Here is a 25,907-nt window from a genome sequence, read left to right on the forward strand (position 1 = left end):
AACTGATTCCTGTCTAATTTTATCATTCCTTCATCCCTTCTCACACGAACAAAGAACGTCACACGTCAAACAAGAACATAGAAACTGTCTATCATTTGCTATGCAAGTGCTGTTTAATGAAAAACGCGGGAAACTGAATATATTTACAAATACTAGCCTCCTGTACTAAATGTAGCTTTAGTTATATGTTAGGGAAAGAAGCTCCCTGTACTAAAATAAGCAAACTTTTTCAACTGAACAGCACATCTAACGTAGAGTCAATAACAAAACAACAGAATCACTAACAAACAATGAGACTTTTAACATTCAGTCTTTTTTTGCAACTATTTATTTCGTTTTATTTATTTATTATTTTATTTCCTCCTATGTGTCGATCATAATTTCAACACTGCAAACTATGAAGCTTCTTTCCTTGAATTATTTGCTCTCGACATATTGAGTTGCTACACTAAAATTCCGTAAAACGTTTATATATATATTTATATTTAACAAACAGTATTTGAACTAAGCTGACTAATATTTCCATTACGCTCCTCATTCATCAGACTACTCGTGGCCTTGGTTTGACAAGGTTCTAACTGCATATGACTATATTTTGAGAAAAATGCGTTTAAAGTTTTATTAGGCTATAGTTGTTTTATTTATAAACTAATCATTATGATGTTTTTACACAATGATTAACTGCCTACAAAGTTTACATTTAAATACTTGACGTTTGAAATGGAGCTTTCCAGTTTTTGTTTTGAACTATCAGTAAAATGCAGTTAGAACCTTTCTTACTGAAAGGATCATTTTCAGAGGCACAAGCTTCTAACTGCACTTAGAACCTTGTCAAACCAAAATGACGAGGAAAACAGGCATGACTTAGAACGATAAGGGTGTAACTCCATTTTTTTTTTTTTATTAATTCTGTAAACCTCAAACATTTTTTTTTTTTTTGCTTTGATTTGATATCAAAAATATTCAAACTACTGCTGAAATATGACACTTTAGCCTCTCGTCTTGGAGTTTCTTCTTTGATATTTGCTACATTAACAGGCTCGTAGTTGTCATGGCTTGATTTGAACAATACGGTTCTGAATTTTTGAGTAAATGTCAAGTTAGCTTCTTGAGTGAATGGAATGGTTTTGTAATTTAGAAGTTTTGCTGTCGTCCATGCACGCCGAGAACGTGGGTGCTCCGGCACCCACACAAATAGTTTAGTGGGTGCAGCGCACCCACAAGATTTTTAGTTTGAACCCGTTCATCTTGCGTTTAAGTCAGCCGTGTTACTGACTGAGCTAGGGCAGCCCTAACTTATAGTACCTGGTATATTTTACTTTATCACAGCACAGCCCTTTATAACAGTGTTCATAAAAGTTTTTAACTAAAAAGAAATCAAATATCGAGACTTCCTTGAAAACATAGAGGCTAACATTTCCGCCATTGATATGCACCCACATACATTTTAGAAAGTCAACGCCGTTGCTGTCGTCCCAAAGTCTAAAATCACTCGGCCTCATCTGAATAACACGATGTGGGTTGTGACGGTCTAATCTTCAATATTCTTCCGATACACAAAAGGGAGCAAAAGTCCGTCTTGTTCATTAATTTTTCAATAATTGCACTGTGTATGAGATCTACTTCCTGATCACAGGAATGTCCTCGAAGAGAGTATTTCATTGAAACAGAATTGATGTTCGGATTTCCTCTTAAAATGTCCAAAACTGTATATGATATATGGGAATTACGGTTTTGTGGTACACAGGAATCGGACCAAGTAATCAGTTTCGTGATCTCATTTTCTTCGAGCACGGCGTCCAATATTTTAATAAAAGCACACCCAATGCCATCCCCTGCACATCCTACCATTGTTTCGTTCCAGATACACTTTTTCGTTAGAGCAAAGTATGTGGTCAAATTGTAAACATTTAACTTTCTCTTATAAAATAAGCTACCGATATCGCGTGGGGACATGTTATAACGTTTTACAAATCGAAGACAAGGACTGGAAGATCTTTGTTTTCTTTGTTACTTTTTCTGTGTTTTCTCATTTGGGCCTTGCGCAAAATACACAGTGGTTCGAAAGTAGGTATACAGACCAGCATCGATCAAGTATGACATTTTAATTTAAGATAATTTTTGTTCCGAGCTTAAGATACAAGTGAAAAGAAATTAAGAACAAACAATGAAGAAACTAAGTCAATACCTGAATGGATGACAATAAGTAAATGATATAAAATGTCATGAGCCGATCAGTACGAGAGTGTATACCTACTTTTGGGCCACCCTGTATGTGCTTTTGCTCACCACTTAAGGTTTCAGTCTGTTTCACCAGCTTATACGCCTCGCACACATCGCATCTGTCATTTTTTGGCAAATTAAAATCTAAGTTAAACTGTTCCAAATACACTGGTCGGCAAAATGAAACTTTTTTTTTTTCTCCCACGAACGAAAATAGGTGATTCCTATAGGTTTCGAGCTCCTGAGTTCGAATCCGTAACCCGTTTTTTTCCAAGACGTACCAGTTTTCAGGGAGGAGGGGAGTGTTTCAATATCCGCCCAAAGATGCTATTCTCCACCCATAATAATTCGCATGTTATAATTTAAATATCAATATAAATTATGCAGATAAAATTGCATAAAAGGTTAAAGTTTAATACTTACGTGTCACTTGGTTTCCTACTCCTCTCGTAATTACTACAGGGTGTCTTGCGTGTCACATTCCAACAGAAGTCTGCCAACATATTCACACTCCGTTTACCACTGTAGCGCCTCTCCATGGTAGCTATTTGCTGGTGAAACCTTTCGTCAGAGACCTTCCCCAAGCTGTACATTTCAGGGAAGAAGTCCAGGTGGCAATGCAGGAAGTGTAACTTCAGGGACATATTACATCCCATGTTACGATATGAAGTAATTAACCTGCCCACAATGTCTTTGTAATCAGGTGACTTATGATCCCCTAGAAAGTTACTGCACACTTCTCGGAAGGCCTCCCAAGCCTCACTTTCAACTTCATTAAGCTTAGAAGAAAATATAGTATCCTTAAAAACGTCTCTGATTTGAGGTCCCGTAAAAACACCTTCTGTCACCTTGGCCTCGCTGAGTCTTGGGAATAGTTTTCTGAGATGATTAAATGCTTCACCATCCCGGTTCAGGGCCTTGACGAAGACCTTCATGAGCCCTAATTTGATATGAAGGGGTGGTATGAATATTTTCTCCGGATCCACAAGACCTTCATTAGCCACGTTCATCTCCCTTGGGACCAGTTGCTTCCTTGGCGGCCATTTTGTGATGTTGTACTGATCTTTGGCTCGACTATCCCAGTGACACAAGAAGCAGCAGTGCTTTGTGTAACCTCCTTGTAAACCGGTGAGGATGGCAATAACCTTAAGGTCAGCGCATACAGACCACAGGAACTGTTCGTACTTTATTTTCTGCAATAAGTTTCGCATGTTCTCGTATGTTTCTTTCATATGTACAGCATGAGCAATAGGAATGGCTGGCTTTTCATTGCCATTGTGTAGTAACACTGCCTTGAGACTTATCCTAGAGGAATCTACGAATAGCCTCCAATCTTCAGTGTTGTAGTTCAACTTCATTGTCCCATAAGCGATGGAATGTCACTGCAATACTCCAAATCACCATCCTTTGTAAAATTAGGAACTAGGCTCACCTCTTTTCCTATACATCGATATATTCACATCTTGGTTTAGTAGATTCCATTGTTGAAGTGATGCAAGCAACAGGGCCTTAGACTTGGGAAGGTTTAAGTCTCTGATGAGATCATTCAGCTCTTCCTGACTTATCACATGTGGTTCATTAGTGTCAGGCACTGGAGCGTAATTGGGATCTGACTGTGTACTCGAAGATTGTGCAACATCCTCACAAGCAGCAGGTTCTTCATCGGATGAAACACTGCACAGGGTGTATGAGTCTGGTGGTACGGGTACAGGCAGACAAACATCATGTTTCACAGGTCTCCTCGCGGAATCCAAGTTAGGATACTGTATTTTATGCTTCATGTTTTTGAGAAACCTTTTATATTAGTCAGGCGGACGTAACAGTCTGAAACATGATCACGGGGCTCGCGCCAAACCATACGTACGGCGAACGGCATCGATTTATGTATACCTTTCAACCATCCTGTGAGAGTACGCGCACACGAGTTACAACTGTTTCGGAGCCCAAACGCGATCCTGATAGCCGATTTTACACCCGAAGTACAGATGGTAGGCTGTCTTCAGGAACGGTGACAATGGCCTACTTTGTCCCTTGAAAATCACTTCCCCACATATGTAGCAGAATGAGTCTGTAGAATTGTTGCAAGTTCACGGCAAGTAACACACACGTCAATATTTCATGCAGAAATATTTTTCTCCTACGGTATACACAGACACAGCGTAACACCACCACCTAAGACGAAGATCAACTCGAAACTGAAATATTTGTTTCACACGACAACGTGGTGTATGTCTTGGCGCCTTTTTTCAACAATCTGTCTGTTGTCTAGACAAAAGGGAGCCGACGAATGATCGCAAGTTGATTACGAAACCTTTCTCCGTCAATAACGCCTAGGTTTTGGTGTATGCAGTGTGGAACGACAATAAATCTCTGCAACCCAAGGGGAGGGGGTACGTTTCTGGGGGGTCGTGAGCTAGAGAAAAGAATGTTCCTGGGATATATCCTAGTAACAGTTCTTGGATTAAAATAAAAAGTCAGAATTATGCACTCCAAACACGGAAAACACAAATTAAATACGAAAAAATACGATTTTTCTGTCAATTATGAAAACAGCACCCCGCCACAAAAGAAAAAAAAAAAAAAAAACTTTACGTGCTGGAACTTTCTCGATGAGATATTCGTAATCAGCTTCTCGAAATCTACCCGGTATACCCTTTCACCTACGTAAAAATTCAGAATTATGCACTCCAAACACGAAAAACACATTAAATATGAAAAATAGATTTTTCGGTCAATTATGGAAACAGCCCCCCCCCCCCCCCCCAAAAAAAAAATGCTGGACCTTTCTCGACGAGATATTCGTAATCAGCGTCTCGAAATCTATCCGGTACACCCTTTCACCCTCGTGGGAGGATTTTCATGCCGGCCAGTGATATTCGGTAGTTGATTGATTTCTTAATATTGGTGTTTTGTTTTCATTCTGGCACTTTTCAGTGTAGAGATCATACATTTTTCCAATATTCAGATGACTTCCTAGGTACAATCTTCTAGTATAAGTTCGGCAGCGGTGGGATTCCACTGTTGGGAAAGATTTTGTGTGTTCCTTGCAACAATCTGCTTCACCCTCTGGCTTCCGACGACAATTACTGTTTTTCCCTCATTGATCTACAATCATGCGCGCCGACTACGTGGGTGCTCCGGGACTTCGGCCCCCACAGAAATAATCTTGTGGGTGCAGCGCACCCACAAGACTTAGTTTGGAGCCGGTTTTGAACCCGTTTCTCTTAAGTTTGAGTCAGCCGTGTTACTGACTGAACTAGGACAGCCCTAACTTATCCTTATAGCACCATTTTTTTTTTTTTTTTTAATATATTACAGCACAGCCCTTATTGCAGTGTTCATAAAAGATTTTAACTAAAAATAAATCAATCAAATATCAAGACTTTAATGAAAACATATGATACGCACCAACATAAATTTTGGACATTCGGCGCCGTTGTCTACGATAGATGTGTTTGTATTCAGTCTTGGTTTTGTGTGCAGTATACACGGGATTTTGGGATATGTGGACAGTCGACAAATAAAATGTTTTGCACACTTGAATTTTTTCTTCTTTAACATTGAAGAAGTAATGAAAAGAATATTTCCAACGAGATTTAATTTCCTTTATTTTTGGATGTTTAGTGTCGTCTCAATTTTCGCATGATTCCTCTTCATTATCCTGAACACACATTGAATTAAGAAGACAAAGTTTGAAATTTTGTATATTTTACACCAATAGATGGCAGTAAATCCTCAATGGACCCTGCAGAGTTTAGAGCCTTGCTACAAGTAATTTTATATTAAACTTTCATCAATTTGGTTTAACATTATAACAAAAGAAACACTGACCAAAGCTTAAAACCAATTTTATTTTAAATTATAATTTGTATTATAATTATATAAATTAAAATAAATTGGGTTTTAAGCTTTAGTCAGTGTTTCTTTTGTTAAAATAATCAATCCAAAGCCACGGATAGTCTTACTATTGGTTTAACATGTACGATTTACCAATTTAGTTATTTTTATACAGCACGGTTCAAGTGGAACAAAATAGTGCGCTCAGAATTGATGTGCCGAAAATATAAAAAATAGTGGAAGAGAAGTATCATTATTTACTTCTCAAGCTAATTTAAAAGAATAAATCTTACATTTTAATTACCTCTTTAATGTAAGGCAAGTAACATAGAAAGTACACACGTAAATTATAAAAAAGGAGGAATACTTCCGTAACTTACAGTTTTCCAAGCTGCAGTTAGAATCTTGTCAAACTGAATACTTTATTAGAGTCAGAAGCAATTAGAACCTTGTCAAATTAGTAGACAGTTGATTTTTTAAGTTACAACAATAAAAGTCATATATTTGAATGAAGCTCAACTTCTAGTGTTACGTACTGTATATAACTCAATTTCGACAAAAAATGTTGGTTAGAACCTTGTCAAACTAAGACCACGTACTGTTGCTAGAAGATAGATTATCTTACTAAAATAATTTTTTGTTTAAGTTTTTCCTAAGTATTGCTGCCAACTACAAATGAAAGAGAAGAAAAGTCATTTACACATTCCAAGTGTTGCAAGTTCGATTGGTAGTGGTACAACGCCTAACAGCACAGGGAATGAACATAACGTCTAAGTGGAACAAATCACGCCAGGATAAACCTCGGCCTCCTTCCGTGCACACTTATTTTGGAGCAAAAGACTTCGTCATTTCACAATAAACTTATATGCTCATGTTACAGGTTTTTTGCCGCGGATTGTACATATTATAATATACTTTTCAAGGTCTTCCATTCAATCATAAAACAGGACAACAAACTTTGAATTACGTTCGTTTTACGAGATAAGCTTGTAATTATTAGCTTATACAGATTGATATCAAACTCTTGCTGAACCGCGGGCCTTACTGAATTTTACTATTAACGCAAAAATATAAATATCTGGCTATGCTTAAGTTTATGACTGATCAGCACTGGAGCATGAAAACTGTAAGATACGTATATAAGGCTCTTTTCAGACAGGACTAGGCATGCCAATTCGGTCCAGAAAAATATAGAAGCATAAAATGTAACTGAGGAGTGATACATACCTTGTAGCCACCTGACTTGTGTTGCGGGACCGTAACCTTTCTCATTGCGCGCTGCTATTCTGAAAATAATGGCAGGCTTTGTGGTAGTGTCAATATGAGCCGCTGCTAACGACGAATTTGGTACAGTGCATTGATTCGTTGGACCGCAATACACTCGAACGAATGCTAATTGTGCAGGAGTGCTGGACACCGTCTTCGTATCTCCCTGGAAGAAGCATAATTCTACATGAATCATATATATTGCTAAAAGAAATAAATGATCACTACCTGAAACATCACAGAAGCGTTTAGTTTTCTGTAATACCAAAACACTATATAATACTCTATATATAAAATACACCGACTAATCACTGAGTATAACACTTCCTTTAACAGAGGATTCAATCTTGTTCAAACCCAAGTTTCGGTATGAAGTAGCGCACACTCCGGTAGTGCACAGCTACAGGCTTAGGTAATTAATCATTTGTGGGAGTTTGAGCTTGATGGAGGTCAGATCGTGGGGTTTGTGAGCAACAGGCCCAAATGACGAAATGTCAGGAACACTGCAGAGAACGGCGCAAGCTCGACTGCCGGAGTTAGCATAGAATTTAGTTTATTTTAAGATTATTTTAAATTTTAACGTCTTGCAATTATGCTCAGAGCCTGAGAGAGAGACGATTATGCTCAGAGGCAGAGAGAGAGAGAGAGAGAGAGAGAGACAGAGAGAGAGAGAGACAGACAGAGAGAGAGAGAGAGAGAGAGAGAGAGAGAGAGAGAGATGGTGATAATCAACAAATTGGTTGAATGATAAAACCCACGCGCACGGTATTTGTTCATCACACAGACCATTTGGCGAGAGCTAGGATCGAACCAGGAATCTTACACACTACTACTGAGCCATCCACCACTAGTACAAGTTCAAAGGTCAAGCGTGGTGGTGCATCTAATTATCCAATACAACTGTGGTTCCTTATGACCATGCAATGTACACTCCCACACATTGGCTAAGGAAGTTCCGGCGTCACCCGGTTTCAAGAACTCATCTAGTGCAACGAAGTTGGACCATGGAAAATCGGTCGCATGAACGTGTACGTTAGGGGAAAACATTATGAGGCACAGGAGCCCTCATTCATGATGTCAACACACTAGCTCTTTCAGCGTGTGTATAGTGAGAGGCACGATAATGCATGCAGCCATCGCACATGTCCCACCCAGGAATGATTCGCGGAACAATATGCGGTTTTTCAGCCATTTTCCATAGCCTCCACACTTTCCGGATCTCCAGCCCATTGAGCACTTATGAGACGACAAAGCTCGGCACACACAGTCTCTCAAGACATCTACACGTAAGAGGCGAAAGGAGAACTTACAAGCTAATAGGAAGGGGATGTATAATTCAGTGACTATTCGGTATCACAGCGAAAGTATTCAAAGATAGGCCTATCAAATTCTTGAGAACAATCTGATCAAATTAAGATACCCAATGTTATTACTGTCAATATTTAATAGCAATGAAAAATATTAAACATTACACGAAGAAAATACTGTACTTCAAAGTTGGGGAGGGTATATGTAAGACTTCACCCATTTGCACAAATATTTACTTTACAGTGAAACTTCTTTAAGCTGGACACCGGAGGAAAACTGTCCAAGTCACAGGAGTGTCCAAGATAAAAGGGGCAGAAGTTTATATCACAGCCATGCTCAAATTTGAAGTGCGTGACTTTTCTATCACATACCCAGATACAAAATAATAATAAAGTACTATATTTATTTCAGTAGCAAACCCCTTTTGCCATGTATGAATAGTAATATTATAACAACTGATTTATGGTTGCAACAATATTAACTCCATAACTTACTTGAGAATGTGTCGTTGCACTCCTAACAGCCAAATATACGGAATACTCTATAATGTCTCCAGTTGTACTTTGTGGTGGTTCCCAAGAGAGGTGAGCTCCATCTGTAGACTTTGTTATCTTTATTGCAGAAGGAGCTCCTGGATAGCCTGGAAGGCAGGTTTTAAACGCTGATACCTGCGGAACAGAACGAAACATATGATCAGCACCTGGAAGGAAGGTTTTATACCCTGATACCTGCGAAACGAAACGAAATATACATGATCACCATTTGACGAAATTACAACTGCATTGAAGAACATTACATCAAAAGCAATGATTATTACAAGGTACATTCGCGAAGTGTCTCCTCGGGATTCGTGTAAAATTGATTTAAATCCAAAGTTCTCCTCGACCCAATGTGTATTGTACTAATTTTAGCGGCCCATACTGGTAATTTGCATATTTATGGGCCCTCATATATCCGGAATTCAATCATACATTACTATAACGCTAGAACACAAAATTGCTTTTAGTTTCTTTAGATGCAACTGGACATGAATGTGGGCACACGCAAAACAAATTGGATCGAGTACTGCTTCTCTGACACATGTTACCCATCCCAGCTGCCACCTTGGATTTACCCTATTGGATTCAACCTTCGATTTTCTAAATGGAAAGAGGTGCAAGTGATACATCAAATTCATGTACAATTTTCTCGGAAATTCACTGATGTAGTGTATTTCACCGTAGCTTGTACCGTTTGGAAGGTATTGCATGTTAAATCCCTCCGGGCACTTCGCGAAAGGCATTGCAGAGTAATATCAGTCACGCTTACGTTTTGGATGTTGACAAAACAATTCCTAACTGGAAAAATACTGTATGTATAAACAAACTCTTTACAACATTGGTGTCATAATCTTATTACATTTCTGTGAGTGACTGTGTTATTACACCCTGTTTCAAAAATAATTACGTATTACGAAGAATTATTTTGTCCAAACTATCGATCGCTGCGCCTCGGCTCGGCTATTGGAGAAACTCATACTCTAGTTTATATTAATAGCCGCTAGATGTCAGTTGTCTTCTGTTTTGCTTGGTAACCGTCATATGTTTAAAATGGCTACTCCGCAGCAGAAATCATTTTGTGTTCTCGAGTTTGCGAAGTGCAATTCCGTGATTACAGTGCAAAGACGTTTCAGATTGAGGTACCAAATTGATCCTCCGAATGGGTGGAACATTCGCAGATGGTATCAACAGTTTTTAGATACAGGATGTGTATGTAAAGGTAAGAGTTCTGGCCGCCCTCGTGTTCCTGAAGAAAATGTTGCACGAATTCAAACTGCTTTCCAACGTAGTCCTTCAAAATCAACTCGTCGTACCAGTCAGGAGTTACAAGTGCCGACAACAACAATTTGGCGTGTTGAGACGTCGGTTGGTTATGAAGCCGTACAAGTTACAGCTGTTACAAGCTCTGCGTCCTGATGACAAATGCAAACGTGTGGCATTTTGTACCGAGATTCTGGATGCTATTGACAATTATAACACTTGTGCACAACGCATCGTGTTTAGTGATGAAGTGACTTTCCGTGTTAGTGGTCAGGTAAACAAACAAAATGTTCGAATTTGGGGCCTACAGAACCCACATGCATTCACTGAACATGTACGAGATTCGCCCAAAGTCAGTGTGTTTTGTGCGATATCCCGATCATCTGTTTATGGCCCATTCTTCTTTAATGGAAACACGGTTAACAGTCAGCAGTATCTCGCTATGTTACAAAACTGGTTGTTTCCGAGGCTGCACGAAGATAACTTCATTTTACAACAAGACGGGGCACCCCTTTACTGGAGTCACTAAGTGCGTGAATATCTGAATGAAACTCTACCGAACCGTTGGATTGGTCGTCAAGGAGCTGGCGACTTAGCATCTCAGCTGGCCTTCACGGTCACCGGATTTATCACCCTGTGACTTCTTCCTGTGGGGTTTCGTCAAAGAGAACATTTATGTACCACCACTCCCACAGAACCTGGAAGAGTTGAAGAACCGGATCCGTACTGCCATAACATCAGTGACACAGGACATGCTTGCCCAAGTATGGGAGGAATTTGAGTATCGATGTGATATTGTTCGTGTCGCTGATGGAGGACATATTGAACATCTGTAATTTGAACTTTGAACACTTAATTTGAACTTGAGAGGTTCGTAAATATGTGTGTAAAATTTCACATTCGTATGTCTTAAAGTTTAATAAATATATGCATTCGAAATACGTATATTCTTTTTGAAACAGGGTTTACTTTCATGTTATGCTATAACAAGGAAATATTGTATTATGGTCAAAATGCCTAATGTAAATGCAGATACGACCAGAAGACCTACCATTTTCGTACTGACGTCTGTGTGTCTGTTTGTATGTACGTACGTTTAGAGAATATTTCGTCAACGGTAAATCACGTAAAAGATTACATATACACACAGGACCCTGTACAACTTTCTATTTGATTTAATATTCGTGAAGTGCCTGACATTTAACATGCAATACTTTGCAAACGTTACAAGCTACGGTAAAACTCACTACCCAATGAATTTCCGAGAAAATTATACATGAATTTGATATACTACTTGCACCTATTCCCACTTGAAAAACCGAAAATTAAATCCAATATGGCGGCCAAGGTGGGTAACATATGTCAGAGAAGCAGTGCTTGATCCAATTTCTTCTACGCATGCCTACATTCAATTTCCAGTTACATCTAAAGAAACTAAAAGTAATTTTGTGTCAGAGCGTTATGGTGTGATTGAATTCCGGAAATATAAGGGCCCATAAATATGCAAATTACCAGCATAGGCCGCTAAAATTAGTACAATACACATTGGGCCGCGGAGAATTTTGCATTTGAATCCATTTTACTTGAATCCTGAGGAGACACTTCGCGAATGTACCTTGTTAATCAAAATTCTAAAATACAAGAAGCTTAACACAAGAGTTGCTATTACGCAAGTTACACAAAAAGCGTTAGATCACTGTACAGGACATTGTTATCTGTCTAGTCACTAATTATTCTAAACATGAAAGTTTCGAAACTTCTAGAGCCATTCTATGCTCTGCAATGTTTGTAATGTGAAAACAATGTTTGCATACGGAGAATACAATACATAACCGTAAGAAACAAAAGTTTTAACTGTTACAATCACCTTTCTTGAGTACATAGAGCTTATTTACAATTCCAATCACCAAGCCGCCATTCTTTCACTAACTTCTACTCATTCTATGAAATTCTAGGGGGCAGTAAAAATAAGTAAACACAAACTGGTAGAAGGTGCATTGGATGCAATTTCGTGAGGAAACAATTTTTCATAATGCCTACGGTTTGGCAGCTACTACGGTACGTGATTAGACATCGACAAATTCGCGTTACCGGCTTCGTCTCTCGCAAATAAGTTTTTTTGTGGAAGGATGTCATATCCAATTTTCCATAGCAAACTATAGACAATATTCATAAATGCTTTCACACGAAGTTGATACTTTAACGTGCTCTACACCCTTTACCAGTTTATTTACTTTTTCTTTTACATTCATGCATTAACTATAAGTTGAAGAACAAACATGCACATTCATTCTAATCAATAGTCTTTTTTACCTAGTTTTCCCATTGTACTCTTCTTATCTTTACACAGTATTCTATTCTTAAATATACATTGCCTACGTAAACTAACTGAAATGCCCAGTCTTTGCATGGAAGAACAGTTGTATAGAAAATACATATTTGAAAGGTACTTCAACTCATCTTTCCCCGTCAAGTGCTTTTTAAAAAAATTTCTGTTAAATGGTTCAATCAGTTCCTTATTTTTGTTATGTTATGAATAGAAAATGATATATGACCCCCAGTTCCCCCTTAAGAAACCGGAATTTTCGAAAACGCTACGAGACATGTCCAATTATTTTTAAGAGTTTATGTATCGCGTTAGATGTCCCTAACTTGAGAAGCTCCTGAGATACTCAGTATAATTTAGTACCCACTTACGGGAAAATTCTAAACGCTTTGTGGTCTCTTCGTACATTTGCCAAGCTATGGTCTGCATTTGTATAGCAGACAAACCTACATCCAACTTCGTATATAATTGTTTTAATGGAATATAACACTTTTCACTGTATTAGTAATATATTCCTTTACTTCTCTTACGATTAGAAGAAAATTTGTATAACGATTTGTTTATTAATTAAATCTTCTAAAGCTTCCTGTTGAAAGTTTTGAACGAGGACAAGTAGCGAGGATTTCACATTATAAAGCTACTTGGAAACAACGTGATCTTTACCAAGAAGGACGTGAATCTTCATATTCTTACAAATCATTTATTTAAGGATAGATGGGTACCTACAATTCCTTGAAAACTGTTCAACCTACAATCTGGGCCGAAAACTTCACTTTATATCGGCAAATAAAGGTGTTATAGAGACAGGAATGTCCAATTACAGTAATTTTACTATACAAGGCATTCTCTCCCGATTGCTTTCCAAATTCTAATTTAATTACACAATAATCAGGAGTTAAAATACGAGGGAGGATCAGAAACTAAGGTTACAAGGCCGATATTTCTGGAGTTTCGTCTGTTAGAGAAATGAGGAGTGTGTGCTAATTTTATCGCATGAAGTTGGCAACTGCAGTTTCAGCCACCTGCCACCTACGGCGCTAGTTGCAGCTATGCACAAATGGCGACTCGTTTGGAAGACTGGTCTCTCGAAAAAGTCCACTCAGTTATTCCATTTCTGTGGGTAAAACATGTAACCGCGGATGAAATTCATCGGCAGCTGGTAGAGGTTTACGGAGAGACAGTAATGTCTCGTCAGCATGTCGCAGAATGGTGTCGAAAGTTTGCGGCTGGTAGAGAAAACATCACCGACGAGGAGCGCGTCGGCCGACCCAGCACATGGCATCAACAGATTTGAACAGAGTTCGCTGGGACATCACAGACTACCTTCCCTACTGCCCGGACCTCACTCCAAGTTACTTTCACCTGGAGCACCTAGGAGGCAGACACTTCGCTTCAGACGAAGAGATAAAACACTTCGTGACAACGTGGCTAAACACGCAAGGACAGGATTTTTACTAGAAGGGAATCTTCAAACACATCCTACGACGCCACAAGTGCCTCAGCCGACATGCAGACTACGTCTAAAAATAACCTAATGTATGTACTATCTGTTGGCTGTATTCGTTGTACGAAATAATATATACACGTTTCACTGCAGGCTTTGGAACATTACTTTTTGATCATCCCTCGTATACCATTTAATCTTCAACAGTACTGGCAACGTACAAAAATATCCAATAAATAAAATAAAAAAAAAATATATGGTACGTTTGAATCTCATTAGGGCTGTTCAAGATTAAACGTTTACAAGAACAAAAAGGATACAACAAGCACATTTAACAAATCATTTCAACTTCTTTTTATTTGCTTATCAAGTTCTCAAACATTTTTTTACCTCACTCCACGGGCCCCTACCGCACCCGTTGATACCGGCAACACGGAATTTGTACGCTGTTCCTGGTTCCAAATCCACTTTCTTTAACATATTGTCAGGATCAGATTCCACATCAATGTCTGTCTTTGTTTCACTACCTTCCGCAGGTAAGTAATAACTTTGTACAACACAACTCGTTCCCTTAATGATCCCTACATCGTACCACTGCACTTCCTTCTTCTTTGGTTCACTAACGTCCTTCTTCGTATCCTACAAACAAAAATAAAAAGAATAATAAATCATGAAATAAGTTCACAATTTCCCAACAATGAACAGCATTTCAAGATTTTTTTTTTATTATTATTATTATTTATCTTTTATGGAAGGAAAATAAATGACAAAGTAAATAGTTCGGAAATGAAATTCTGTCCAATTCAATGAATATGTCTGCAAAAAGCCGTTTGGCAACTTTTACAGAATTATTTTTATTGTTATAGGGTAAAAAAAAAATATATACAAGTATATTCATAATTCCATTACATGACCTTAGAAGCCTTACAGCGCCCGACTTAACGTTACTCAGCACGCCCCTTAATGTAATATTTCTTTTTAGTTCTGACTCCTTGTCTTACGAAGCGTCAAACAAAGAGCTTACAAACAACAAATAAATAAATAAATAAAAACTAGTAAATAATTTAACAGTTTGAACAAAAGGAATCTGCAAGCAGACATGGAAACTTATTACAAAATACTGCAAACATTATCACACAGAGAAAGTTAATTTTTTCTCATTCTGTTTTAACTTTTTTTTTTTTTTTTTTTCATTTAACTTCACGGTTTTGTGGAGATATCTGAGATCACGGATTTCATGACAGGCGTTATGTAGTTGAATAATTAGCGTTCGCAACAAATTAAGTTTTGTCATCTCACATGTGCGAGGTACTCTGAAAAGCACTACAGTAAGAAAGAAGTTTAGAATGGAATTTTGGATGAGCTGGATAAGTAAAGCTTGGATAAGTTCTAGGGCTGTCATTGTTCACACAGGCAGTGGCATATTTAAGGGGGAGGGGAGACTTCCGGTCTTAAGCCATCCTGAAATATTATTTACTATTTTAAAGTAAGTGAAATACCTTGCAGAATTTTCATATTTCCTGGAATAAAGTTAGCAAAGCCTCCCCTGAAACAAAATTGTAAATACACCGTTACATACAGGTAAACACTATTACATTTTCAGAGAAATTACTGCCTTGTAAAACGTTGCAAAAGAAGTCCTGGAATGGGCAGACATTGCTTAGTTATTAAGTTTATGTTCTGTAAAAGTTAGTTTTGTGTTGAAAGTAACTAGAGACCTTTATAAGTGACTCGTGTGTGACTCAACATATATGAGGCATGTACAGTGTTTTCCTTTAGGGAAAATGATTCCAGAAAGGTGAGGGTATTGTTCGTTTCTGAACATTTTAAGCTAATTTTGATTTTCAATTTTCTCTATACTTTTCACCCTTCTTTGTTTAAGAAAGTGTTTTGTAGAAGTTTGTGTACTTCTTGTGTTTGGTACTTATGTATTTTTGTTTCCATGCCTGCTTCGGGAATCCCTAGTTCCAAACCTATACAGGGTGCTTCAAAACAACACCGACAAGGTTTGGGAAGTGATTCCTGACACCAATAAGACAAAAAGTATAGACCAACTTGGGTGCACAAATGCTTCTTTTCAGAGTTATAGGCTACCGAAAACATCAGAAAATCAAATTTAAAGGTCCACAGCTCCAAAAACTATGGAACCTACCGTAGTCGGGTCAAGACTTCACTTAGAAACTAATATGTGCGCTATCCAAAAATACATGTTTCAGAATCCTGCGGTACTTCCGCAACAATTTTTATAGAGGTAGTTGGTGAGCACTTCAACTTATATGCCCGTATCCAAACTCTTTTTATAAAAATTGTTGCGTGAGTACCTTAGGATTCTGAAACACGTATTTTTGGATAACACACACATTAGTTCCTAAGTAGTCTTGACCCGACTACGGTAGGTTCCATAGTATTGGAGCTATGGATCTTTCAAGTTCATTTTTCCATGTTTTCGGCAGCTTGTAACTCCGAAAGGAAGCATTTGTGCGCGCAGGTTGATGTATAGTTTTTGACTTATCTTGATGTCAGAAATCACCACCGAAACGTTGTAGGTGTTGTTTTGAAATACCCTGTATTAATGTTCTGTTCATTACAACAACAATCATATCACAAGAAAACGATTCCAGCATCCTACCGCCAATGGGTGTGTATTGATACTTATTTCGCTTTACATCCATCATCCTAGACGTTCTACCACCTCCTTTGTGCCTTAGCTTTCCATCTGTTCCTTGGTTTCCTATGTTGCTAAATGTTCTTATTTCCATGTATAGATATTTCTTAGGATAGCGTTCTCCTATCACTCTTCCCGTATGTCACTACTAGTATAACCTAGAGATTTTCTATTATTTCTCGGGGATACTCTTGATTGAGTGTATTCCTCATTTGATTTCTTATTTCATCTTTTCTCGCGTAAGGCTTCATAGGAAGACCGCATCAGTTGCTTGGATTCTGTTCCCATCTATTTTCGTCAATGTCAATGGCTTCCCATCATTTTGTTATGACAAAGTACACTCATGTCCAAAATGATTGTCGCATATCTATAACTGTATTCTTGTAAGAATATAATTTGATGATGATTTTGTAGGGTACTTTTAATACTGATACTGTGTATATAATCGGGAAATGTATATTTGTGGTAAATTGCATAGGAAAATAATTATAAATATGAAAATTAGAATAGTAAAACAAAATGTTGCTAAATGGACACGAAATTTTTATTTTCGTTTTATAGTTCTCATTTACTGCTCTTCCATTAAATTTGCCACATACATGTCTTTGCCAATTATACACATACTAACATTATAAGAAATACCGGGCGAATTAGTTATCAAATTATATTCCTACAACAACATATTTATAGACATGCGACAATAATTTTTGAGTGGACAGACTGCGTAGTACTATTTTACTTTCTAGGTTTTGTCTTAAAACTTTCTCGATTGGATCGTCTATATCTAAATACACATTATCAGAAAAGTCGATATTCATTGACTATTAAGGACCATTGCTCGCATGAAGCAATAAACACATCTCAGTGTTTTCAACAACTAATCACATATCACATGTAACGAATAATTGGTCCAAAAGGTCGATTTCCTACAAACTGCAAACATATTGCTAGCACGTAATTTAGGCGCATCTTAACTACACGTGTAAGCAGAGCATATCAAAATTTATTAATCCGTGGTTGTATTTTACAGTATACACTGAAAAGTTATTATTATTATTATTATTATTTATTACTATAAGAAGTAGAAGTAATAGAAGACTATAAGAAAATTCTATGCATTACTTCTTGAACATACTTTCCAAACATATATCGTTTCATGCAGTTTTACCACAATTTCTTTTATTTGTACAAAAACCGATGCTTTTTCTTCCTTTCGCTAGTATGATTTTTTTAAGTCAAAGTTCTTAATTTTATCAATTTCCTACTGATTTTACTAAATTCTGAAAGACACTAATGATAGTGTACTCGTCACCAAAAGTACACACTTCCCACCAGATGCTATTTTCGAATTCACTTCAAAATGAGGAAACGAGCCTTAGTGCTTTTCTTCTACTTAAAAGCAACTTAATTCCTTTCAACGGTAACTGGTGTTCCGAGTGGTAAGGCCGAACTCAACAAAAGTAACGTGTAATGGGAACTCTCGGAAATTACATTTGAAGTGTTCGATTAGCAATACTGAACTACTCTGTGGCACTCAAGCTCTTGTGCCTATATGTATAGCTTGAGAAAGTCGTTCCTTTCAGAAAATAGTCTCAAAATACATGACTGATTATTTTGATCGTTCAATGTGCATTTTCAACAAACAAAACTTCGTTGAGTTCGCATTACTACTCAGGACGCCTCACAACGCAAAGCAAGAAAAATTAGTTTCCAAATTAAGAATGAAGTTAAATTTTACTTAATATACTACACCGTATTGATCTCGAGTATGATATGACTTAGTTTTTGAGATGATTTTAATGGAAAAATACCCAGCATAAAACATTATATAAAGGAAAAAAGCTTCTGGGGGTCAAGAAGGCTCATGGATAAAGCCTTCATCTGTTATACGAAAACTCCGTTATTCGGTATCAGGTTGTAGACAACATCGTACCGGTTTCTTTGGGGTTCTCCTGATTCCTCATCCTCATTCTACCATCATTTACAACAATCAGTCATCCTCTGTGGTCTATAATGAAAAACGAAAAAGTAAATTCAGATTTTAAAGAAGTAAATGAAATGAAATGAAATCTTTAAGCTTTACGTTCCACCGTCATACCCGCTACGCTAAAGATGACGATGATAAGAAATGAAATGGTGGAATGAATAAAGTGGGAGGAACGGGAGAACCCCGAGAAAACCCATGCACACGGTGTTCGTCCACCACAAAGCTCACTTGGCGCGAGCTGGGATCCAACCAAGAACCCCACGCACTAGAGGTGAACGCTCTACCATTGAGCCGTAAGTAAATTAAGGCTCTACTTCATTTCACTACACTTTTGAGGGCATACCAGATGGATGCCGATATGCTGACCACACATCACCCAAACAATATATGTCTATTCGCCGACTGTAACACCACGGTGTTTAGTTATTACTAAGAAACTGCTAATTTATAATATATTACAGTTCATTCAATACTTATACGCACCTGTTGATCTTCTGTTTTAATACCATTGGCTGATACGGATTCGCTCAGATCTGTTTTCGTCATGCTATTCGCTGAACTAATTGCGGCGGAAGCCAATGTGGTTAAAGCGTCGGACGACTCCACTAACGGTACACCAGCAATACTACTCACACCTGAAGGAGTTTCACTATTATTTACAGGGTCTAACGGTTCTTGTTTTGTCCGCTGAAGTTCATCGTCCACTGCACCTGAATAGCTTTTCGGCACTTGTAAACTTTCTTCACTATTTAGGAGACCAACCCCAGCACCTAACAATCGATATTCTTCTTGTCTTGTGTCTTCAGTCTTTAAGTTGACACTACTTTCTTCACCAAGAAGTCCTAGGTCACTAGATAAAACACTGCTTTGGCTAACAGACCTGCCTCCTTCAATGTCACTTTGTGATTCAAAGTCAGATGGGAATGGGTTTTCTGGCAACTCCGATGTACTGCCACTTAATGTTACTACACTAGGCTGCTGCGATTCCTGAGAATATGAAGTTTCTTCTGTTGGATTTGGAATTTCAGGGTTACCAGGATTAGGACTTCCAGGATTTCCAGGATTAGAGCTTCCTGGATTTCCAGGATTCCCCGGATTACCAGGGTTTGGATTTCCTGGATTACCCGGATTACCAGGACTGTGATTACCTGGGTTACCTGGATTACCAGGGCTGTGATTACCTGGGTTACCTGGATTACCAGGGCTATGATTACCTGGGTTACCTGGATTACCAGGGCTGTGATTACCCGGATTACCTGGATTACCAGGGCTATGATTACCCGGGTTACCTGGATTGCCAGGGTTCCCACCTACTGGGCTTCCTGGGTTACCTGGATTTCCGCCATCTGGACTGCCAGGATTGGGGGGATTGTTAGGATTCTCTGGGTTTGGACTTTCTGGATTATCTGAATTTAATACACTTCCAGGGTTGTCGAAGCTGTCATCTCTTTGGCTATTATCTATACTCCCTTCACTCGGAGTACTAAGCTCCTGACTACTTGGAGCACCTGGCTCCTCACGGATTATGGTAGTAAGAGATCCTATGCTTCGTGCGTCTTGTGAACCACCCTGGTCTGAATCCTGGGAGGATCTTAAAATGAAACTTGACAGGGAAGGTAGGTCTGATTCAGACACAGGAGTAGAAACATGATCACCGGACTTCTGACTGCCCTCAGATCCTCCATTGAAAGACAACGTTGAACCTGGAATCTCTCTCAAACCTTCAGAAGTATCCATTGGTTCTGCCTTTGAAGATTCATCCGTTGGCTGAGGATCTATTAGTCCAGCCTCTGCAGCAAGCGCAGCTAGCTCGGTGTCAGTTGTGGCAGGGAAGTCCTTGGGCGCTGAAATGGTAATGAAGGTCTTAACTATGTTGTTATACCTCACCTTAAATTATAAATTTAACAAAGTCAATATTTATCATATCTTACTTTAAATACATTTTTTTACATTTATTCTACCTATGAAAAAAAATGACAAGTTTTCAAGCAAATAATGACCAAAATAACACAGTATTACCTTTTGTTTACTTGAAATGTTATGTAATTTAGAAAGAAGTATGTAAAGAGTAAAATCATATCTTGTCCAAAGATATTTTTCCCGTTTACACCATATATATACACCATACCATGCGCACACCATGTATAGTAATACTTGTATATAAGGTGCATTTGCAAATAATAGTCGCAAAAGTGAGAAAGAATAAATAATAAATAGGTATAATAAATAAAGATTCGGACAAGCTATGTTTATAAGATTAGGACAGTTGAAAAGAATTTACCACTACTTTAGGTCAGTGTTATATTGTAATCATACGCTACAATGGGCCTATCCAGTCTGCCATAAGGGCTAGTCGAAAGTCACGTTGCGTACTAAATAGAGTCTGGGGATTCCAAATCAAAATGTGAGATATTTCAAGCACGTAACCTCCGCGTGGGGCGCTCTGGAAATTCGCAGTAGATGCAGATACTTTATCATTATTATTGATTTTACTGAAAGAACTTTACGTTTGACAATGTTCTATTCATATTTATCTTACATGATATACATCGTTTTTAAGGTATTCATTAAGTCTTTGGAACAAGCTTTCAATTAGCCATCTCCTTATAGTTTTTGAGATGTGTGGACGACTTCAGTTTATTCATTGATTTTCTATTGACATTAACTTAATGTTTCCTGATTTTTTAGTAAGTCGCATCCATTTTAGGACAATTTTCTTTTAAAATATAGAATCTACATAGTCTCTTCTACATTTCAGCCATCTCCCCCAAAGTTTGTTTACATCATTGCAATCGGATAGGCCCTTTAGAATAAATCAATAATAAGTTGTCAGTGATATCAACACAAAATTAGTTATACAAGAACTCATGTGTGTGGGGGAAAAATTAACTGCAAGACTCCATACGACTTTTTCACATTCACCCTTGGGTTTAATCTAAATTCTCAATCTGATTCTGTGTAAAACATATGAAAGTACAATAATTTTATTGATTCTTTACTATTCTAATTGCCACTATGCTTATGATGTAACGTTGATATGTAGAGCGTTGTATGGATCTTTAATTTAAGGTTCCACGTTTATGACCTTTAGGCTAAAAAGTACAAATGATTAATGAAAACTAAGAAAATTCAGAGAAAATCCACACATGGCCTGAAATCGAACCAGAGACTCTTTGCGCCAAAGGTGAGAGCTATACCATGATCCACTGTGCTCCTTTCATATGTACACTCATGTCCAAAATGATTGTCGCATATCTATAACTATATTCTTGAAAGAATATAATTTGATAATGATTTTGCAGGGTACTTTTAATACTGATGGTATGTGTATAATCAAGAAATTTATATTTGTGGTAAATTTCATAGGAAAAGAATTATAAATACGAAAATTAGAATGAGTAAAACAAAATTTTGTAAATGGACAAGAAAGTTTTATTTTCGTTTTATTGTTCTTATTTACTGCTCTTTTGACATGAAATTTTCCACATACATGTCTTTGCCGATTATACACATACTAACATTATAAAAATACCGGGCGAATTCGTTATCAAATTATATTCCTATAACAACATATTTATAGACATGCGACAATAACTTTGGTCATGAGTGTACAGTCAGCGACAAAAGCTATTTCCGCTAGATGAAATAAGTTTTCAATAAATTGAATATAATTTTCTGTACGTTCCAGTCGTATCACCCTTATTCCCAAAAGAAATTTTAACAAACAGGAAGAACTTTTGTCACTGACTGTACAAACTGGTGGCGGCTTCACCTATCTCCAAACACAAGCATTTCCCAGTTCAAGTTAAAGCATTTCCCGATTCATGTTAACTAAGACATTTTTGCGTATACGAGCTGATTTCAAAACTTTGAGATCACCTCGCAGTCTGACATATTACATACATCAATACCAGATTTAATCTCTATACCAAACATAAACCATATTCAATGGACAAAAGTAACACAATTAAATTTATTCCTCTTCCTTCTGGATATATATATATATATATATATATATATAAAGACCCAAACGTGAAATTTCGCTTCAAAAAGGAATTCAAGACTTCTGGGCTGTCGGCATCTGAGGCTATTTAGCCCGCCACGTATATGAAGGATAACGTCCCTCGGCGAGCACACTATCCGATGAAAGGGAAGGAAGGAAGCGGCCTAGGACCATGATGTTAGATACTATCCCAGCATTTGCCTAGTGTGAATGACGGAAACGCAGGAAACCTCCCTGAAGATGGCTGCCCTGAAAAAGCTTTTCCACTTTTTCGACTCAGTATCCCCGCCGGGAATTCATTTCAAAAAGAAAATTACACAAAATAAATTTAGAAGTACTGTCTACTTTGATATCCTGAAGTCAGCAATAGAGGGTGTGCATTAGTTATGCACACATGCACAGATCTTTTATTCTATCATTATCGAAACAAACATGATTAAACGAAAACACCTGCAGATACTGCGTTTAAAATGTTGACATTTTCTTGGATTCATAAACCATTTAAGTTGCAATTTTTTTTTGAAACATTGGTAAAATAATACTGGTTCAAGTCTGTGTTCTATATACGTTCCCTGAAGATGGCTTGCCCACTTAAACACTTTACAGCTACTTTTCTGTTTTTTACTTTCTTTTATTTCCTTTCCATCCCCTATTCTACTACATTTATCTGATGAAGTATTTAACGAAAATGCTCAATACTTGAAAGCTTCTATTACAATTACAAAACTGAGACGAACAGGGCAATGCACATTAAAATACTTTCAGTCAAATACTGTATGACATGACATGACGGTATTTCCAATGAATAGGACCGAAGTTACGAAGAAATGAAGTGACTTTTTTAAAGAAAGAAAAAAAGAACATTATATATATATATATATATATTTATATATGCTTTATTTTGTCTTGTCGAATAATGCTCTGTGGTCCGTAGGCGCCATTTTTTTAGAACACTCGATATATAAAACATTTACATAACTGTCATATCTAAGATACATGATTTCTAATAGACGAAAAAATCATTCTGCCATTTACAGCAATTTGATATCTCAAACCGCTCCGGAGGTATGAAAACATGGGTAGAAACGTACACTACTTAAAATCTCCTGCTTTTATAACATTGCAACAATAGCTTTTGGGGGTTGTAATTACAACTTGTTCTTGAAACTGCATAACTTCAAGTAGTGTTGCAAACTACATATGGTTTTCATATCTTCGTAATGGTTTGAGATATCAAATTGATGTGAAGAGCAAAATTACGTTAGTTTATTGGAAACAATATACATCATTAGATGTGATACTTATTATTTTTATTTTTCAAATGAAACCTTTTAAAAGTCAAATATTCAATTCGGTGTAAATTCGTTTCGTATTTATTCGAAATATGTATCATAATATTCAACACTAACCTACTGTGGATGTACATTGTCCCATCCGACTTAGTTTGCTGTTACTGTGGTAGAGGCTTCATTGGATGTTTTGTGGTACTATGGCGTCCTTACTTTGCAACATTTAGTGTGATATTTAAGTTTTCTTTTTGGGTTGCAAACTGTTCATCTTCTATTACAGAGTATGCTAAACATGTATTCCTTTTTATATTTGCTTACCACGAAATTTACGTGTTTATTACGTATTAGTTTAGAAGTTACCCAGTTGTATCAACTGAAAAAAACACCCTGTATATGAGATGTTCTAAAATTTGCGCCCTTGCTCAGCGGAGGGTAATGTTGAATGCTGAAGGATAAGCATATGATCTTTCACCTCCGGACCCTTGTTTCGGCGGTAGGACCCGTACAGATATGACGATGAATATTTCCATTATTTCAATGCTTCGATTCACAATTAAAATAATGTTCTGTACCGAAAAATTACGGATCGACTGGTTGTCAGTCTCACACGTTAATCTCTACTCCATACCAAACATCGTAATTTTATTATGTTTGACACTCATATTGTAATATGTGCCACGCTGTACCGAATATCGTCATATCTTTAGCGGGTTGTGCATCAGAAACAAGGCCCCGGAGGTTAAAGACCGTATTATATTTTAGTCTTCTTTTCACAACTAGTCACCCACGGTTAGCAAATGCTAACTTAAGAGTAATTTTACATTCAACTCTTGTTAATTTCAGCTTCTACATAACTATACTCAAACGACAAACTGTCTTATTATTCTTCTCTCCTTGGAATAAGATCGCAAACTAGCATCTGAGAGAATTTCTTCATTGTTCTTACTGATTTTCTGCATGTGACTACAAGTCCTCGCCATACGGAGCCACAGCCTGCTACAAGGCCTTTCAATTGGTTGAGATGTAGTGAGTACATACAGACGATTATTAAAATATTTGTAATACGTAACCTATGTGAGGTGATAACAGTAGGGATTCGTGTGCATGCCTGACCGTTGCCGGTAATGTTAGGCAATCGTCTGTGATATATCAGGAAGGAGGGGGGAGTAATGGAGGTATGTGTTGAAGATGCCAGACAATTGTGATGCAAAATGAGACACTCTTCTGAGTTTCACAGACGGAAAATTATGGATGCGCAATTAGTTAGATAGTGGTATACAAGACAGCACTGTATTAGAGATGTCGCGAGGAATAATGGATGGAAAAGAAGCCTCAGTGACAGGGACCACAGAGCGGTCAAGAGGATAGTCACCAAGGACCATACAGCGAAAGCCGCAAAACTGAGTGCAGAACTGTATCAGCATTCAAAACCGCCTATTGCAGAGGTCTTCAAACTACGGTCCGCGAGCACCACCAATCTGAACCCATGGCCTATTGCGATAATCGAAGTACGACGCAAATTGCGTAACTTCACCATCCACGGCCCGGTTGCAATTTCTAAACCAATGATGGTTTAGCGGGAAGAAAATGATACCGAGAACATGCTAAGTGGATCCCCAATGACTGGAAATGAGTAATATGGTTTGGTTGAGTTCTCTTTCACCTTATTTTAAACAACAGGCCGTGTTATTGTATAGCGAACTCCGAACTGTCTCCAACCTACGGTAAAACATGGTGGCAGCTCTACGATGCTGTGAGCT

General features: G+C 37.6%; 1 protein-coding gene across 6 annotated transcripts in view; it reads right to left on the bottom strand.

The window, feature by feature from the left end:
* LOC145687904 (host cell factor 1-like) overlaps positions 1-25,907 on the bottom strand; it is a 148,450-nt gene that overhangs the window by 18,150 nt on the left and 104,393 nt on the right. For 4 of the 6 annotated variants that reach the window (XM_081761448.1, XM_081761449.1, XM_081761450.1 and 1 more), the window contains exons 14-17: positions 19,339-20,699; positions 14,594-14,842; positions 9,129-9,362; positions 7,288-7,492 (exon numbers count right to left, since the gene is read on the bottom strand). In XM_081761448.1, the coding sequence (XP_081617574.1) occupies positions 7,288-7,492; positions 9,129-9,362; positions 14,594-14,842; positions 19,339-20,699 (2,049 nt within the window). The remainder of the gene's footprint in view (positions 1-7,287; positions 7,493-9,128; positions 9,363-14,593; positions 14,843-19,338; positions 20,700-25,907) is intronic. The other 2 variants (XM_081761452.1, XM_081761451.1) reach the window with 1 other exon arrangement.

This window comes from Thermobia domestica, chromosome 6 (assembly GCF_964235325.1).
Source record: "Thermobia domestica chromosome 6, izTheDome1.hap1.1, whole genome shotgun sequence".
Classification (NCBI taxonomy): Eukaryota; Metazoa; Arthropoda; class Insecta; order Zygentoma; family Lepismatidae; genus Thermobia; species Thermobia domestica.